Source organism: Xyrauchen texanus, chromosome 16, assembly GCF_025860055.1.
Source record: "Xyrauchen texanus isolate HMW12.3.18 chromosome 16, RBS_HiC_50CHRs, whole genome shotgun sequence".
Lineage (NCBI taxonomy): Eukaryota > Metazoa > Chordata > Actinopteri > Cypriniformes > Catostomidae > Xyrauchen > Xyrauchen texanus.
Window position 1 is genome coordinate 35,218,569 of NC_068291.1, and position 18,224 is coordinate 35,236,792.

Below are 18,224 nucleotides of genomic sequence, written 5' to 3' on the forward strand. Positions count from 1 at the left end.
GTCAGATGCACTGGCCTTAGGCCTCCATGTGCCTGCTCAGGTACATTTATGAGAACACTAGCCTCTATAAGCACTGACAGACAAGATTGTTCCTCTGCAATATATTTGTTTATTTAGTAGTGCTTACTAAGGCAAGCTTCTCTTGTCATTTGCAATAGAAATGGTAAAAATATAGTTTCAGAAAAATCACTTGTATTTTGTAATTAATGAATGTATTATTTTGTTTCCATGTTGTAACACAGTTGAAGGATGGGCAAGGAGGAGGCGAGAACCGGCTTGACGATATAAATCATAGTTTAATGGAAAACTTAAAAGACAACACAAACACACATGACGGACATGTCCGTAATTCTCTCTCTCTCGAACAATCGTCACCGGCCGCCTTTATCCCTCGCGCGCCTCATCAGGCTGATTGGGGACCGGGCGCGCGATATTCCGACCGGCCCCGCCCCCCTCCGCTCCACACATGTATTTTAGTAAGTTATTTTAAAGAATCTTGAGACATTTTTATTCCTGGGGTATTTTTGTAGTAGTACACAAACTTAGTGTATATTGTATATTATTTTGTACCACCCGGTGGCACAAGTTGCTTACTACAGGCATGTTGTTGGAAGATAAATGCACATTTAAACATTACTTTTTCATTTATGTAAGACAGGGAGCACAAAATAGTCTTAACACATAACACCACAGTATCATGAGCTGAATTCTTATTTGCATTTTGACCATACCATTTTTTCAAAAGGAATTTAAATGACATTTGTTTTTTAGCACATAAAATAAAAAAGAATTGTCTCTTCAAATGAAGAGGGCTATTGTAGATGTAATGACAATCGCAGACCTCTTCAGACCTGCCTTTTAGTGCCCGTCTTTCAAACTAAGTGTGAAGGGTAGTAATCAGGGTATGGTGGGGCTCTGCAGGGCTCTGCCAGCACTAATGACTGAACACTAAGGTTCCTCCACCACCAAGCTGGACTGCGTCTCCCTCCCTTTGTGCACCGCCACCACAATCAGTTTCCAGGATGTGTGCATGGTGACTGTCATTTGTCACTGGGATGAAACTGCCCCTGCTCTCTGGACTCTTGCTCCTGAACCAGCACTGCACAACGGATGCAAGACAGATCTGAGAGTTCTGATAGATAGGCTAACCCAGATTCTCTCTGTCGTTCTGTATCCAATGGATCTGATTCAATGAGCACCACAGGACTGTTGATATTTGGCAAAAGTTTAGAGTTGAAATACTGGCCACACTGTTGTAAGTCAGTGGCACAGTTTTAAAATGAAATGGATATGCAATATATGTTGTTGATGAAATAACACCAACATCAACAAAGAGAGCATCCCTCATAAATACTCAGATTTATGACGTTTATTGAGGGTTAATAGGATAGAGAGACAGACAGACTGATAAATCGATAGATTGATATATTAAAGTATTGCGACTAGATCTGTTTTTTCTACTGAAATGTACCTGACCCTGACCTATCTTCCATTTCCAATCAGGCTATCAAATACCTTTCTGCAACTCGCTGCCCCACGCCCCCATGCAAAACATCCACAAAGGACCACCTGGCATGCTTGACTAGTGAATAATCTATACCGATTTCCAAGTTTTCTCCAGTTTGACCAGGAGGCTATTAATTCCTTGAGAGTGGTGGGTAGGCATTGTAGTCAGAGATTTATAGTAGGAGCAGACAGCTGTGGATGATAAATGCAAGTGTAGGTGCAAGTGACCAGACGTCCCGATTACACCGGGACAGTCCAGATTTTACGAGCCGTGTCCCGCATCTTGACGAAGGTACAGTCGGTACACCTTTGGTCCTAACATTCAGCCTTAGCTTAAATGTTTTACGAAACTGCCATCACTGAGCTTCATGCTTTTTCTGTCCTATCAAGTGACGAGTGACGAGAGAATAATTTATTTCCGCAGTTAGAATCAGCTGTACTTTCTCCACCCAGCCTGTGCTAAACATTCCCCCTCACCTCCCCCTCCCATCTCTGCTGCTGTCTGTCTGCCCATAAGAAAAGTGACAGTCACCTTACCTGCTAGAAGCCAAAAATCATGGAGGGATGGGTGGTAATAGTGCCATACAGTACATGTCAAGGTAATCAAATGGCAAAATAAAATGTGTCCTCGTCATATAGCCTAATACTGTCCATCCTCTCATCTGATATAGACTACAGTCAGTAGATTCGCTCACATTTACTGTACCAATGTCCAGTAAAATGTTTTTCATTTTGCCACCATAGCAGAACCTGAGCTCACTTCATTAGATATCTCAATCTCTTTGCATATGTCACCTATATAGACTTAATTGAGAACTTACGGCATATTCAGTTTGATGCAAACAAAACAAGACTTTGAGGGATGGAAGAACTGTCCGTTCAATTTGTAATTTTTTATTATAATGTCTTTGATACAGTTCTGTCTTTCATAAGTGTCCTATGTCACATTTACTTTTCACAACCAATATTTTCTAGTCAGTTTTTTTGTCATCTGGGAATTATGAAACATATTTTCAATTAATTATCGATTTACACCCAGGTACAGTGCAATATATTGAACGGACTATACTTCAATGTACTTATGAGCTCTGAAAGTAAGCTAACTTGCTATATACTGCCTAAATAGGCAGCTTTAGTAGAAATGCACCAATAAATCAGCCAAACATCAGAGATCAGCCGATTGTTTAAAGAGTCAAGAATCAGGGCTCATAATTTATTTATTCCTGTCAAAAAAGGTTGAGAAAAACATGTCGGACAATTAGCTGTGGTAGTACAATGTCTCTTGATTGGATATGCTTTCAATTGGGTGACAATGACAGCAGAGTTACCATTTATAAGCATTGCACTGCTAGAAATATCATTAAAAAAGGCATTAACACATTAACATTTTATTACCTTAAAATTTGACACAGCAAGGAGCTAACATGGAGGCTGCATGCTAAAAGGGACAAGTTTCATCATTGAGTATATATACTATACATAAAGAATGTTAAAGGTGCTGTAAGTGATTTTAGCTCTATAATTTCCATAACCTGAGCTGTTGCATTAGCCACGCCACCTCTTTCCAAAACCTGCACTCCACGACATCGAGCAAAACCGGTTGTCCTAATAATGCAGCAAATTAGCACCCTCAACTGACAACTTTAATGAGCAAAATTCCATAAAAATGGCATTGCGCCTTCAATAATGTTTTTAAACTACAACACTATGAGAAAGCACAAAATTATTGACAGGAAGAAGAAAGCGTCATTTATTTCAAAGTTGTATAATTAATTATTTGTGATGTGAAACAAGGTAGCGAAAACCACCAAACTATCGGTAATGACAGATGTTGTTCTTAATATTGATATTGATGCAAACTGATTTATTGGTGCATGCCTAGTTTTCTATATTGAATGAAATATAAGTATATTTATAATTAACAATTCTCTTGACTCGTCCGCCATCTTGGATTACATTGTTATGGTGTATTCTCAAATGGCCAAGGTTCATGAATGATACATGCAAACAATTTGCCCAAAATTAGATATCTTAGAAGGCAAAATGTTGCTTCATGCCTGGAGCATGACAGTGATACCTTAAAATGCTGTTTAGGTTGGAAGCTCACTAGGTTTTAGACTAGAGGTACAGTGTCTACATTAACTAAGGTCTATAATGCCATGGTGTTATTCAAACTTTGAGCTTTTGGCTGAACTTTGGCTGCCTTACTGCAGCTGGGCTTTCCGGTTGTAAATGGCTAAGAAGTACAGCGAAGACATAAGGATCGTAGTACTTTCCTTAATTTTTTGTTACTCCTTTACCAGTTTATTTTTGAAAGTCTGCAAGGCAAGATAACAACCTGATGAAATTCTAGTCCATCCACAGGTTCAAACAAATTGCTTTCTGGGTCTGGAACCAGTCAATCCTTACGTTCCCTTGTGGCCGAATCCATAAAGCTGAGATAGTTCTCGTAGACAGATACTTGGTGTGAGTCCTCTCATGTCTGTCTATAGATTAAGGCTCAGTTACACCTGCCTGCCTTTCCCTCTGTTCCTGAAAACACATTTCATACCAGGTGTTGTTAGATAAAGCCCCGGCATTATATTCAGATGTCACATTTCTTTGTTCAATTCCATTCAGTCGACCATTTCTTGCCAGTCTTTTCATCCAGGTGAACAAATATTTGTCCTCACCTGAAATGTTGATTTTGTATGAGTGACATTTGTTGCTTTTCCACTATGGTTCCACCAGAAGTCAGTTAATGCAATTAAAGAATATTTCAGTGAATAGGTTTAGCAGTTTGGATCTTGGAATGTGATTTTCTTAGCTTGGTAACATAAACAAGACTCAGGAAAGGGTGCAGCTCTTTCACAGCTCTGAGCTGCTCATCAGCTGAATTAACCGGTTGACATTTCATGGGCCGCCTGAGCACATCAATATGACAATGCCATAGAACAGACCAAATTGCAGAGTATCAATTTGTGTCAGAGACAAAGGCTGGCCCTGGTCTTGTGGACAATTTGCAGGATGAAACTTGATTTAGATGATGAAAAACAAGCATTAGGAGGATAAATAGAAATTATAATTTTACAAATAACAGCAATCATTGTCTAATCAATGTCTGGCGGTTTTCAGTCATGTTAAAGTCAAGGACATTTTGCACCTATGAGAATGTGTGGAGATTCTGCGTGCAATATGCTGTCTCCGTATCTACATAACTTGATTTCCAAGAGATTGTCTGATGTTCCAATGAATTCAAGATATATTTGATGTATAACATTTTTTAAACTTGCCAATTTTGGTAAGATTAATCAGAAAACTAAACCTAAATCAATACCCAAACAAATCTAATCCAGTCTAACTCTTTTGTTTTAGTACAGGACTTAAGCAATTTGAGATGTTAAAGCAATGCTCTGCAAAGTATGTGCACTATCCCTTTTGTACTTAAGCATCAACCAAGAAAATAAAACCTAGACCCTCTTAAATACCCATGAAATATTTTTTTCTGTTTAATATGCTCCAAAACCAGAAATATTGACTGCTCAGGGGCATATAGAATTATTTTTAGACCACAGCTGCAATAAGTACTTAAAAAGTCTCTTAATGTTAATGTTAATACTACTTAATGTTAATCCATCTGACAGCACCATGATGGTTTACAAAGAAGAAATACTATTTTTGAAAGAACATACTGCAGCTAGTTTTAGTCTTGTGGAGAAAAATAATGGTGTTTGTGTGAGATGTGAACCAACGTATGGCTTTGTCTGAGGAATGGATCCCCCTCGGGGAGGATGATATTTATGATCTATCTGATAAGGGGGACAGCCGAGGCAAAAAGCCTTGGATATCTCAGTGGCATTACTGCAGGAACACAACACAATCATTCCATTCCGTTCTGCTCTTCCGGCAGAGAGGGAGGATGTCTGATTTAGGGCCAGAACTTTCAGGATTAACTGTAATATCAGGGCTAGAAAGTGTTTCTTTAGAACGCTCTAAACATACACAGAAAAAAAGATCTCTTTCTCAGAGAGAAATTAGCTAAAGTTGGCAATTTCACACCCCAGTGAATTTCTGCACCATTTGCAGGTACACTCTATGTTGGTTTAATCTTTATGAAATGTAGTGTGTGGCTGCATGGTGCAAAATTAGCTGTGGAAACATAAGTCCAAAAGAAAAAAATAAAAGATAAAAATTGCTCAGATGTCAGTAGCCCCAAAAATCTTTGGACACTTCACCCACACTTTAAACTGTATAAATGCCAGTGCATTAGATCATTACACAATTTCAAGAGAGACAACAAGCACACTTTCCAAGTGAAATATTTCACACAAAAAGTGTATTAGGTTTTAAATGAAAAGAATAGATATACCATCCAAAATTAAGACAAAAAGTATTTGGATTTGGACATTTTCTGGTTTTCAAACTTAATGGAACATATCCTTATGTTGTGGAAGTTCATCAATCCTTCTTACATTCACTAATAATGACATGGGACAAGTTGGGACCAATTCATTGCAAAAATGGGTCAGAAAACTGATAGCCTTGTCAACATTTCAAGTTTGCAGATGCCACTTGGTTTTATATGTTGGTATCTAATACAATGACATCCATACTTTTTTATATGTGTGGATTTAAATACCTTTTGATGCAACCACATTTGTAGTCATGTACTCAGAGCACATGATGGGTGTATTACCTTTAGAAGACAGAGCATGATGTCAGATTTTAGAAGCAGGCAGAGGGCAGGCCTTGTTTCTCAAAGCTTTTGTGGCAGAGTATGCTAAGGCAGCTTTGTCAACCCATTACCATAGTTATCAAGGAAACCAGACTCATATGCTTGTGCCAGAACTGCCAGAGTCAATAACCATTGAGAGACAGTCATTTGCAGATAATACCAGCAGCCTGGCCTATTGGAATTATCACAGGTCATATTTGAATAAAGTCACCTTTCCTGGTCTCTCTATTTAGCATCCAGCATAAAAATCTTATTAGCATATTCATATTCATTATCTTCAAAAGCCAGATAAAGATATCTTGTATATCATGATCAGTCTGTGATTATTTGTTTACATCCACACAGGTTGTTTACAAAAACAATGACATCAGGCTGGAACTCTCCCGTCTCGCCCGTATCGTGGACCCCAAAATGAAGATCCAGGGAGATGTGGTGTTCAAGTGCGAGAATGTGGCTACTCTGGATCCTATCTCGTTCGAGACGCCCGAGGCCTACATCAGCCTGCCCAAGTGGAACACCAAGCGCATGGGCTCCATTTCATTTGACTTCCGTACAACTGAACCAAATGGCCTTATTCTTTTTACCCATGGAAAGCCCCAGGAACGAAAGGATGCCCGGAGCCAGAAGAACACTAAAGTGGACTTCTTTGCAGTTGAGCTTCTAGATGGGAGTTTGTATCTTCTGCTGGACATGGGATCTGGGACTATCAAAGTGAAAGCCACGCAGAACAAGGTGAACGACGGGGCCTGGTACCATGTGGACATCCAACGAGATGGAAGATCAGGTCAGTGGATACTAAGACAAATAAACTCACTCGCACTTGCTTAACACACTTAGTATTATGTAGTTTGTATAGTCTATATCAAAACAGATTATTTTGTGGCATAATCTCAGGCCACGCCCACACAAATAGGATTTAGTCTGAATATGCATTGATTCTGCTATGTTTATGCAGCTCATTCAAACTACAACAGCATTTTCTTCTATTTGAAAATGTGTGTGTGTTTTAAAAATTCACTCCATTACTGAATACTTTGGAAATCAATGACGTTAGGAAGCTGAAAACTGAGTTTTCAAATGAAAACTGATAAGAATCCATTCATCACATTTACATTCCAAAACACATTATTTTTGCTACATTTTCACCTTTCATCCACACTAGAACACACATTTCCTCTTCCTAAATGGACACTTTCTATTATTGCATACTTTGTAAAATGATGCCATTTGGAAACTGAAAGCAGAGTTTTCTAACGAAGTGTGGACGTAGCATAACATTCTTAATGCTAAAAGCTCCCTCCCACAGACTATTTATGTAAGATGTTGCAATACGAAGATGTTAGCAATCATATCAGAAGTCATTTACATGTTGTAAAGGTACAATAGCCGAAACGGCCTGTTTAATTCTAGAGGTCAGGAAGATGGTGGTAAGTGGCAATGCAAATCTTTATCACGGGGCTAGAAACCTTGACTAACCATTGGCCTTAAAATATATAAAATTGCCCTTTTATACTCTGCTTTCATGTGTTATTATATCAGAAGATACACTGATATAAATAAGACCCAAGCCATAATAGGTTTCTTATTTTTTTAACTAGTTTTGAACTAAGCATTGTACAAACCCCCACTCTGTTTCATTATTAAAACAGTCAGATTCTGCAAAAGCTTGTGTGTTTTCCAGGAGCGTTAAGCTCTGCAGAACAAAGATAACAGCTTTAAATAAAAAGCACAGTGGTTGTTCATCATTTACAGACAGATTTATTTTTATTTTTTTGTACAACACTAGCTAACATTTACATCCACAAATACTTTGATTAAACTCTTTAAGTTTTTATCACTTTCACTTTTCTCTCTATTTCTCCTTCACCCCATTCTTTTTACACTCGCATTTTCTTCCATCGCCCTTGAATCACTGTCACTTTTGCTAAATCGATCGGTGACTACACCATATCACTTCGTAGCACAGGGCTCTTGGGAGGGCTTGTAGGATATCAATAATGCGAGCTTTTAGACAGAGCCATGTGGGGGACTTAACCAGTGTCAGTTCTGCAGAGATTATTCCCATTGATCCCCTGTTTCACACATGGGATGCATTGTTTACATCTGTGGTAGTCTGAGGGACGGCACTTTACAAGATTCACACACTCCCAATGAGGTCATAAATAGAATATAATCTTTCTGTACACCCCCACTTTCCACTTTTTCTCTCTCCCTCTATTACATACACTCTGGATAGTCTTATTAGTCTCCTCATCATTTCCTTATCCGGTTGTTTGTCTCTTGTGATGGTAGATATCACTCTGAGGAGAAAGAGGACATTTTATTGTTTTTAACGTATTCGTTTAAACACAATTGATAGTTTGCTATCATGTGACATTCTGTCTTCTACTAAACACACACACACACACACACACACACACACACACACACACACACACACACACACAAAAAGTTTACAGCTCCAAATAGAACAAAAAAACTACATAAAATGGTCCATAAAATTGATGCACTATATTCTGAAACCATACGATAGGTCTGTGTGAGGAACACTGTAAAATTGAATATTGCCATCTCAAATACTAAACTGTAAACTCTTATTAGACCACTAATAATACTGGTACTATTTTGAAGGAAAGATCAACATATTCCCATCTTTTTCTCTCTTGCTTTGTCTGGCTTATCCACAGGCACCATATCTGTCAACAGCCGTCGCACTCCATTCACTGCAAGTGGTGAAAACGAGATCTTGGACCTGGAGGGGGACATGTACCTGGGCGGTCTCCCCGACATCCGGGGTGGCCTGATCCTACCTACCGAGCTGTGGACAGCCATGCTGAACTATGGCTATGTAGGCTGCATTCGGGACTTGTTCATCGATGGCCGCAGTAAGGACATCAGGCAGATAGCTGAAGCCCAGAACGGAGCTGGAATCAAGCCTTCCTGCAATAAGATGTCAGGGAAACAGTGTGACAGCTATCCGTGCAAAAACAAAGGCATTTGTAAAGAAGGATGGAACCGTTTTATCTGTGACTGTACGGGCACCGGATACTGGTCGCGTACCTGTGAGAGGGGTGAGTAACTTGGTTTTTATTTTGAACAGTGTCTTTAAAGGGATAGTTCACACAAATTCAAAAATGATTTCATCCTCTCTGAAATTATTTAGTTTTGTCTTGGAATAAACATGAAGATGGGCTTAATTTCAATTGCAACATTTCAATAAAAAAATATGTTTTACATTTACCGTCATGCCTGTTTGTTTAGCTCCTCACCTGTAAAATCCCATCTGCTGCTGTTTGTAAATAGCGGATTAGCTCTCACATAATCAGTTAAACTATAAGCTCAGTAATATCTCAGTAAATTGCTATATATAATCTGATGTTCTTTGGCGATTGGGGAGTGCTGTGTCTGAGTCAAGCCCACAATGATGTCATATCTTGGAAAAAGTCCAATCATGCATTCAGACCTTAAGATGTCGCAGGGATAGAGATGCTGAGCGGGAAGGATTTGCATACAAATTAAATTGAATGAAACAATGTTAAGATACACATTCTGCAGTGGATGAGAGGAGAGAGATGGGTTTTTGAATGGTTGTGGATCTTTTGCTTGAAGTCTGTTGTGGCTTGTTGTGGCTGAATGGTAGAAAGTCTCCATATGGTCAGGTAAGCAGGGGTTCCAAGTAACCAGGTAATAGAGGGACTTCCACTGAGTCTGAGCAAAATTGCTTATTATTTTGGCACAAGAGCTGGTGAAGCTGTTAAGTCTGTCAGGCTGAATTTGAATGAAATCTTTTTTTTTTTCTTTTTCTTTTTCTTTTTTTTTACAGGAAACATTAGTTCAGTTCAGTTGTGTTTTATTGTTCCATTTGGGACAATTGGATTAGCAGCTGTGGTACCACAGTCAATACAAACACTTAAATATGACATAAATACATAAATAATAATGCAAATAGATAAAAGTTTCATTACATAAGAACACAGCATGTATACAATGTTTACCACAACTTAGGATAGCAGATTACTCTACAGGAATAATTCAGTAGTCCGATGGATGGATGGATGGATGGGTAGGTAGATAGATAGATAGATAGATAGATAGATAGATAGATAGATAGATAGATAGATAGATAGATAGATAGATAGATAGATAGATAGATAGATAGATAGATAGATAGATAGATAGATAGCATTCATAGTTATTGTTTTTTATTTCAGTATTGCTTTATCAAGCTTATAGGAGGGGTTTTAACAGCATACATGCTCTTCGAAATATAGACTTTAGGCTCATGTTCTCTACAAATGAATGCCTAAGACTCACAATATAAAGAGTAAAATTTAGCAATCATATACATTATTTCTTTTTTGATTGTCAGGGTACATGGCATGCTATCATTTATAGTCTTTGTGTGGAGTGTTTTTTATTTGAAAGTAGAAGTAAATACTGTCCTCATAGGCTTACACACTGCAGTGTTACACTCCATTGACAGAGATACACTCTAGAATGTAAATCAGCCTGCATGCACGGTCATTCGCCATGAATGTCAGTCTTGTTGATTAACAGGGGCATCACACTGAGTGTCACCTTGTGCTGTACCGAGTCTGTAAGCAGAGCAGGACACTGTTCTCGTACAGACTAGAGACATGTCTAAACATTGTCATTTGAGTAAACTTCAGCCACAAGGCAAAATATTCAGCTTTCCAAGTGTCAGTCAATCATATACATCCTGTTCTGACACAGAGATATACTATAGTTAATTTGTGAGTGTTTGCATTTGTATGCACATTGGCAAGGAGTCTTCTGTTCATGATGTGTCTGAAAGCAATGAAATTTGTATGCACCTGCACTACGCGTTTCCATGGTTTGTGTAATAAACAAACTTAAATATGACTAGACACCCTTAACATTCAAAAGAGCACATTGTAATTGAAGTCAAGTCATTCTTTTTGTATAGCACTTTTCACAATATATATAGTTTCAAAGCAGTTTTTCAGAAAATTATATGATAATGTCTGCAATGTCTTAAATGTCTTAGAATCCTCATTGAGAAATGTTATTGAAAAATGAAATTGGAAATCATGCCTTAAAATGATTTGTCTTTAAAATTATTTGAATTTAGGCCCCCAGTGAGCAAGCTAGAGGTCTGCAGGGGCCTTAAAATAAAACCAGAACCCGACCTGTACCTGAGACCGTGTGGCCTGAACTGAACCCGAAATCTCTCACTATATTTATAATTTCTTCTCCTAGTATGTACTATTGCAATAGGCTATATTTTATGTAAGTATATAGGAAACATTAGTAAAATATTGTAAACATACTGTTTTAACAATGTATGACAGCCCCTCAGTACACTAGAAAAAAAGCATTGACTTACTGTTTGTGCTGAAACTTTGCTTGGTGCAGAACAATCTGGAATAATATGAAACAATGCAACTGTCCCCATAGAACATTGAATCTTTGTGACACCTGTGCTAAAATCTAGACGCAGCACAAAGAATGAAATTGCATTTTTTTTTTTATTTGAAGTTCTTTTTAACTTGACACAGTGTTTAAAGAGTGCCGGCCCTGCGCGAGACCCTGAAGAAACAGCGAGACATGATGCAGAAGTCAAAGGCATTCGTCCAGCATGTGTTTACATAGGAAAACAATGGGAAAACAGAACAGATGCACGCTAAAACAAGTTTGGTGTGAACGGCCCCTAGCTCATCTGTTTATGCGTCTCTGATTGAGAGCGCGTGCGTGAAACAAGTTCAGTAGGCCTAACCCGGTGTTCTACTTCAAAAACTGACCCGAACCCACTGGGTTCTTGGGTCCTGTTGGGCCTGGCTCAGGTTGCAGAACTCAAGAGCAAGCCAAAGGCGACTGTGGAAAGGAACACAAAACTCCATAGGATGTTAATGGAGAAAAAAAAAACACTTGGGATAAGCCAGGCTCAGCTGGGGGAGCTAATTCCCCTATGGCTATACAGCATGAATATAATGGCAATACCAGTTTGGTATATGTAATACAAGCCATGAATTAATTGAGTGAACTGTGTAGATTTTTGCTGGGCAATGTTTGAAACTAAAGAGTGTTTACTGAACTGTAAGATTAATTATTAAAAATGTCTTTGAATTCCATTCCGAATTGACTGCAGAAGTGCACTTAGGTGCAGTGTCCTTAGCAATTTGGCTGACAAAGAATTTAGTTGATAGTAATTTATGGTCTGTTTATACCACGGGTCTGTTAATTGCTTTATTCTGATTAGTTGACAGACATTCTAAGGTGTGCAATTATTTTCCAGTAAACTCACGGCTATGAAGTAGTTCCAGGTCTTGACCCATAATGGTTCCATATCCACCCATCCATCTTCAACCGCTTATCCGAAGTCGGGTCCATATCACTTCGCCAAATTATTTCAGTTATTTCAAAGAGCCATACAGGCTACCACAGCAACATTAAAAGACACAAAGACATTGATCATCGGATAAGAATGACAAACAACAATTTGTCTATAATTTCCTAAATTTATTTCAGTTTCAGTTGAAAAGCACCCCACACTGTGCATCGTGGCCCCATTACCACTTTAACACAATTATTTTTCAATAATTCAATGGTCCATTGTCAATTATTCCTTACGTATTCCATTTTAAGAAAAGTGATGCAAGCAGTGGTCAGAGAAGTGTTACATGCTGTTCGATTGCATTGCAGTCGAAAACTGTTTATTCACTGTGTAGTCCATCCTAAGACCAAAAATGATGCAGGCATTGGTCAGTGAGGTGTGCCTTGCAGTCCGGATGAAAGCTTGTGGCAGTTCATTTCCGGTAAAGTTAATTCTAAGACTGAAGTGCAGGCAGTGGCCAGTGATGTATCCCTTTATCCCTTGTTGTACAGCTGTAGTCCATCGTAGTAGATTGAGTTGATGCAGACAGTGATCAGTGAAGCACCCCTCGCTTTGTGGCTGGCACAGGCTGTTGTAAGTATTCATCGCTCATGGACACATATTGGTGGGAGTGGGACATTGGGCTGGACTGAAGCTGGATGTGGCTGGTAATTAAAACAAAGGAAGTGCTAAAACTCCCTTTATACCCAGACTGATCTCACTGTGAATCAGTAAGTCAAAAAGTTCTTCAGCTGAAATCGCTCTGTGCTTATCGAAATTTTAACCACTGCCCCCAGTGGCCTAAGCTTGAAGTGTAGTTGAACGTATGGGCATGTGTCAGCTCTAGTTTCCTGGTGAAATGTCCATAGAGGGCCACCAAAAGTGAGTTGTCTTTAGCTGTAAATTATGCAATACAGTGAACAGGAAGGTATATTGTATTAACCATATGCCCTAACTAAAACCCAAATCCTAATCCTAAATGTCAGTGGAATACAAATGTAATTGTAAAGGGTAAAAAGCAACCTCTGTATCATGCTCATCAATTATATGAGTATGTGAATGTGAATACTTTCTGCTTTCCATTGAACCAGAACCCAGGTCTTTGAGGTAGCACCACTGGAAAAGTTAAACATGTCTGATGGGAGATGACGCTTGTAAGTAACTCAGCAAAATTAGGTCAATGTCAGTGTACCAGTGTATTTAGTCACATGTCGGTCAGATGGCATCTTCCTGTCTAAGTGGGCAGTTCTTGGCTAGAATAGGCTACGATGTAGACCAGACTTTATGCCAATAGTCAAGCTCTAGTTCTGCAAGAATACATGCCCACAGTTCAGTTCTGCTTTTTTAGTGTTGTAAGTCCAAACTCACCCTCTGCCAAGATTGCAAACTCAACTCTACCCAATGTTTGTCTAAATCTATTTATTATCTGTTCCATAGAAGCTTGTAGCTGCTACTCGGGTCAAACAACTGGCTGCTGTCACACACCATGCTCTCTTTATGTCAGCACACATACACTTCAGATTTTCTCTCATGCACACTCAGCATTTAAGCACTGACAAACACCTATTTTTTCAGACTGTGGAAATGTGATTGTATGCCAGGAATTTTAGCACTGGAAGATGGTGAGTTTATAAAGAGGATACAAGGTCCCTGATCATTTTAGTCCAGTTTCAGTGGCACATTTTAGCATGGATTGCTTTGTTTTGTGAATCTGTCACAATGTAATGCAGGCTTTGCAAAGCAGCCATTTTTGAAGGATGGGGCAGCAAAAATGTATTAGACTAGACCAGGGGCGTCGGACTGGGGGGGGTAAAGGGTACCGAGTACCCAGGGCCCGAGGCAGGGGGGGCCCCTTAGAAGTCAGTTTTCTATACATACATATTTGGTACGGGGGCCCAGCAAGATGGTTTGTACCCAGGGCCCAAAATTTGGTGCTACGCCCCTGGACTAGACAGAAAACCCACAGCTCTTGTGTTATGTGCAGCAACACACTGGTTCTCATTTCATATGCAAAGAGGGTGCTTACATAGAAGTCTGGAGAGTGGTTAATAGTCCTAAAAACTATAATGACTGTCGTTGGTGCAACAACATTGACTAACATTATAAGTTGACCTCAGGGTGAGTAAAACTGTTAGAAAATAGTATGATATGACTCTTTTAAAATGTTTTATTATTTAAGTTATTTATTTTTTTTTTTTGCATATCTTAGATCAAATCTAACGTCTGTTATTTCACATTATTATTATTATTTTTACAAAAATCCACATACTTGAATATAAACTTAATTATAAATATGTCATTTTCTTTTGTTTCCCTTCCTGAGTTTAAATGGCATGAATTATCTTCTAAACTTAGAAAATGTATCTTACAAAAATGTCTTCTGGAACAAACCCAAGCTAGATAATAACTGAACTGAATCTCTCCAATTTTCTTAAGTTATTAAATCCCTTTTTGAGCTATGATCTTTCAAAGTCATCTCATATACTACTCCTTACAAACAACACCATTACTGCATAGAACTAATAGGCTACATTTACACCGGAACTGAATGTGGGCCACATCTGATTTTTTTCACTCACATGTGACACAGATCTATAAATTGGAGCACTTTGAATCTGACATTTTCAAATCCGATCTAGGCCACTTTCATATGTGGAAATAAATATGTACCTGACTTTTTCCAATGTGCCTTCAGTGTGAAAAACCAGGTCAAATTTATTTGTGATTTTTACATCAGTCTAGCTCAACATTCATCATTTGAGCACTTGATTTCCTGCATTAGTACAGTAGGTGTGTTATGGTTTAAATCATGTAATTGCAAATCATATATTTTCAAGTTAATGCATTTATTTCTTTTTTTTAAGGAAAAAAAAACTTAAATTAAACATTTGGGTTTAGCAGTTTGAAAAGTTCATGAAAAGATACAGAAAAAGATTTATGTAAGTGCTTTACTCGTGTCACTCGCACTCAAAATTGATCAAAGCGTGAATGCAAGTAAGTTAATAGAAATCTGAAGTAATTTTAGATAACAACTCTTCTTACTTTACATACACTATATGCAATGCTCTTTAGTAATATTACACTTTGATAATTAAATTGTACCAGTCAGTTTAGGAATGTCAGCTGTTTAGACCAGTGTCTGATATGGGCTACATTTCAAATGTCATGTGAATAACCTTACGAAAAATCTCTTTTGGGCCACATTCAGGTCTAGTGTAAATTTAACCTTAGAGATGAATACAGTACAGATTATTTAAAGAGACAATGTTTTTTCTAGTGCTGTCAGTTGATTAAAATAGTTAATCGCAATTAGTCACTTTTAATTGCAGATTTTGAAAGTGCTGGAATTTGACATCCCATATGGGCTTGTTTTGTACATCCAATAGTGTTAAGAGGTTCTTTCTCCATCATTTTATCACTGACACAGAAGCGCTGTTGTGTGTGTCAGTGTAATGACACCGTGCGGACACATTACAAAGGTTTCGCCCTTTACACCAGTGTTTGCTGTATTAACGGTAAATGCGCTAATCTCGATTAAGAAATATTAATGCATTAAACTTTTCAAATGAATCACGTGTTAACGCGTTAATTCTGACAGCTGTAAAAAAAAGTTCATATCAGATGCCATATTAAAAAAGTGAAAACCAAATTGTTTTGTGATCTAATCAAAAAAGAGTGAGAAAGGGCCTTCGGGTGAACCCAAATGTTGTTTTTATGCTTTATCATAATATAATTTATTTTACAATATTTGACCCAATTACATGCTTGCATGCCCTGAATTTCTCTACCAATCAGCATGAAATGAACTTAAGTTTTTTTTTATAAATCTGCCCCTTTTATATCTAAATGCCAGTTTGCTTTAGCCTCAAAACTACCTATCACAAGAATTCCAATACTTCCCAAGTGTTTTTACTTACAGGAGAATAAAGTTAATAATGTGTAAACAAGTTTAACCTTTTTTAATATGGTAATTGAACCCATTCCACCGGATCATCTGATGTGCCTTGCCAATTTATTGCTGAGATATCATTTTGCACATTAATCCTGGAAGGCATTAATGTAGAAAATGAGTTTGTTTGGTTAATAAATGCCTAACCTCATTTCTTTATGGATGGCCCTGATCATTACAAAAAGTACCTCAACAGGTCATGCCTCAGTTATAATAAATTAAATTACGAGATTGCACTGATAGCAAGGTGAGCTGATATGTTGATAATTGGATATTTTGTTCATATGCATGGTTTGCCATGCAGATTGTTAATATAACTTTTCTATGTCTACACATTGTATTGTTATGTGTTTATGTGTGTGTACATGGAAAGGTGTACTGAGAACTTGGGTTCTCTCCTAAGCACTGCTGGCTATAGTGCTAGAGTTAATTGCTATTGATTCAGGGAGTGTGAAGGTCAGCTATGCTGGCCTGGGGGCCTCAGTAGAGCTAAAGTGGACCCCACAGCCAGGGCCCTTTGAATCACCTGAGAGTGCCCTGACTGCAATAGCTTTGGGTCCCTTAAGGACACTCAAAAATAATCACAAATAACAGAGTTTACACACATTTTACTTTCTCAGGGGGTTTGTATTGTGTCCCCATCTTTTGCAAAACTGCATTTCTCTCTGGTTTGATTGTAGTTAAGCCTGCGTGGCATGCAGGCCTATGTGATTAGTGTAAAAGTTGATAACACAGACTACAGGGTCCCTCAGAAATTCATTACTGGTCCAATTTACTTTCCTTTTTTAGCACAAAATGTTTTACTGCCAAAGGCTTTTAGCATATATTGATTTGATACTGTAGTGTCTCTGATTAAGCCACAAAGTGCAGAGAGAGATGACATCCGTGAGGGTTTATCTTGCAATTACTCTTTCAGGCCTAATCTAGGTAATTATGTCAGTGATTTTACTCTTTCCTCAGGTTGTCTATTCTTTTGATTGCCTTCATTTCTCTCTCTGTCTTTTCTCTCTGGAGATGATGAGAAGGAGGTACCTTTGTAAAGGGCACAATGATTGGGGTATAACATTTTATAGAAAAATTCATAAAGACAAAACACGCATACATAAAACATACATAAAAAGATGTACTGTGTCCTACAGTACAAAACACATATACATATACATATACATGTACATACAATGGCTTCAAAATGTATTTAAATGCTTAAGCCACTCATACTGTAAAAATGAATGAATGCCATGCATTAGACTAAACCTTTTCTCAAAAATTAACTTCACATTTCCTGTCCAGTTTTGCAATTACTTTTAAAAAATCTGGTCCCAAAATATTTTAGTGGATATTTGAAATCAGTCCCCTTGAAGTTGACAACCAAAAAGTGTCCAAATTCGTTCACTTCAAACAGTATATCTGTTTTAGCGTTTTAAAGTTAACAAACGTTACAGTTGTTTTGCTTGAAATATGTGCTTGTGCTATCTTTCTTAATTTAAATTCCATTTGGTTTTGATATTTTGTTATCTAATAATACAATGACATTCATTTTTAAGTATGGTATGGATGTCTAGATACTTTTGGTGTGACTGAAAACACACACACACACACACACACACACACACACACACACACACACACACACACACACACACACACACACACACACAACCCCAAAGCAAACAGACTGAAGGTCCCTAAATGTATAAATG

General features: G+C 38.0%; 1 protein-coding gene across 19 annotated transcripts in view; it reads left to right on the plus strand.

Annotated features, from left to right (window-relative positions):
- Window positions 1-18,224, plus strand: part of LOC127656955 (neurexin-3a) — a 421,181-nt gene that overhangs the window by 101,232 nt on the left and 301,725 nt on the right. For all 19 annotated transcript variants that reach the window (XR_007972220.1, XR_007972221.1, XR_007972222.1 and 16 more), the window contains exons 8-9: window positions 6,566-7,004; window positions 8,908-9,291. Coding sequence is in view for 16 of the 19 variants with exons in the window: in XM_052145540.1 (XP_052001500.1) it covers window positions 6,566-7,004; window positions 8,908-9,291 (823 nt within the window). In the remaining 3 variants the exon portion in view is untranslated. The remainder of the gene's footprint in view (window positions 1-6,565; window positions 7,005-8,907; window positions 9,292-18,224) is intronic.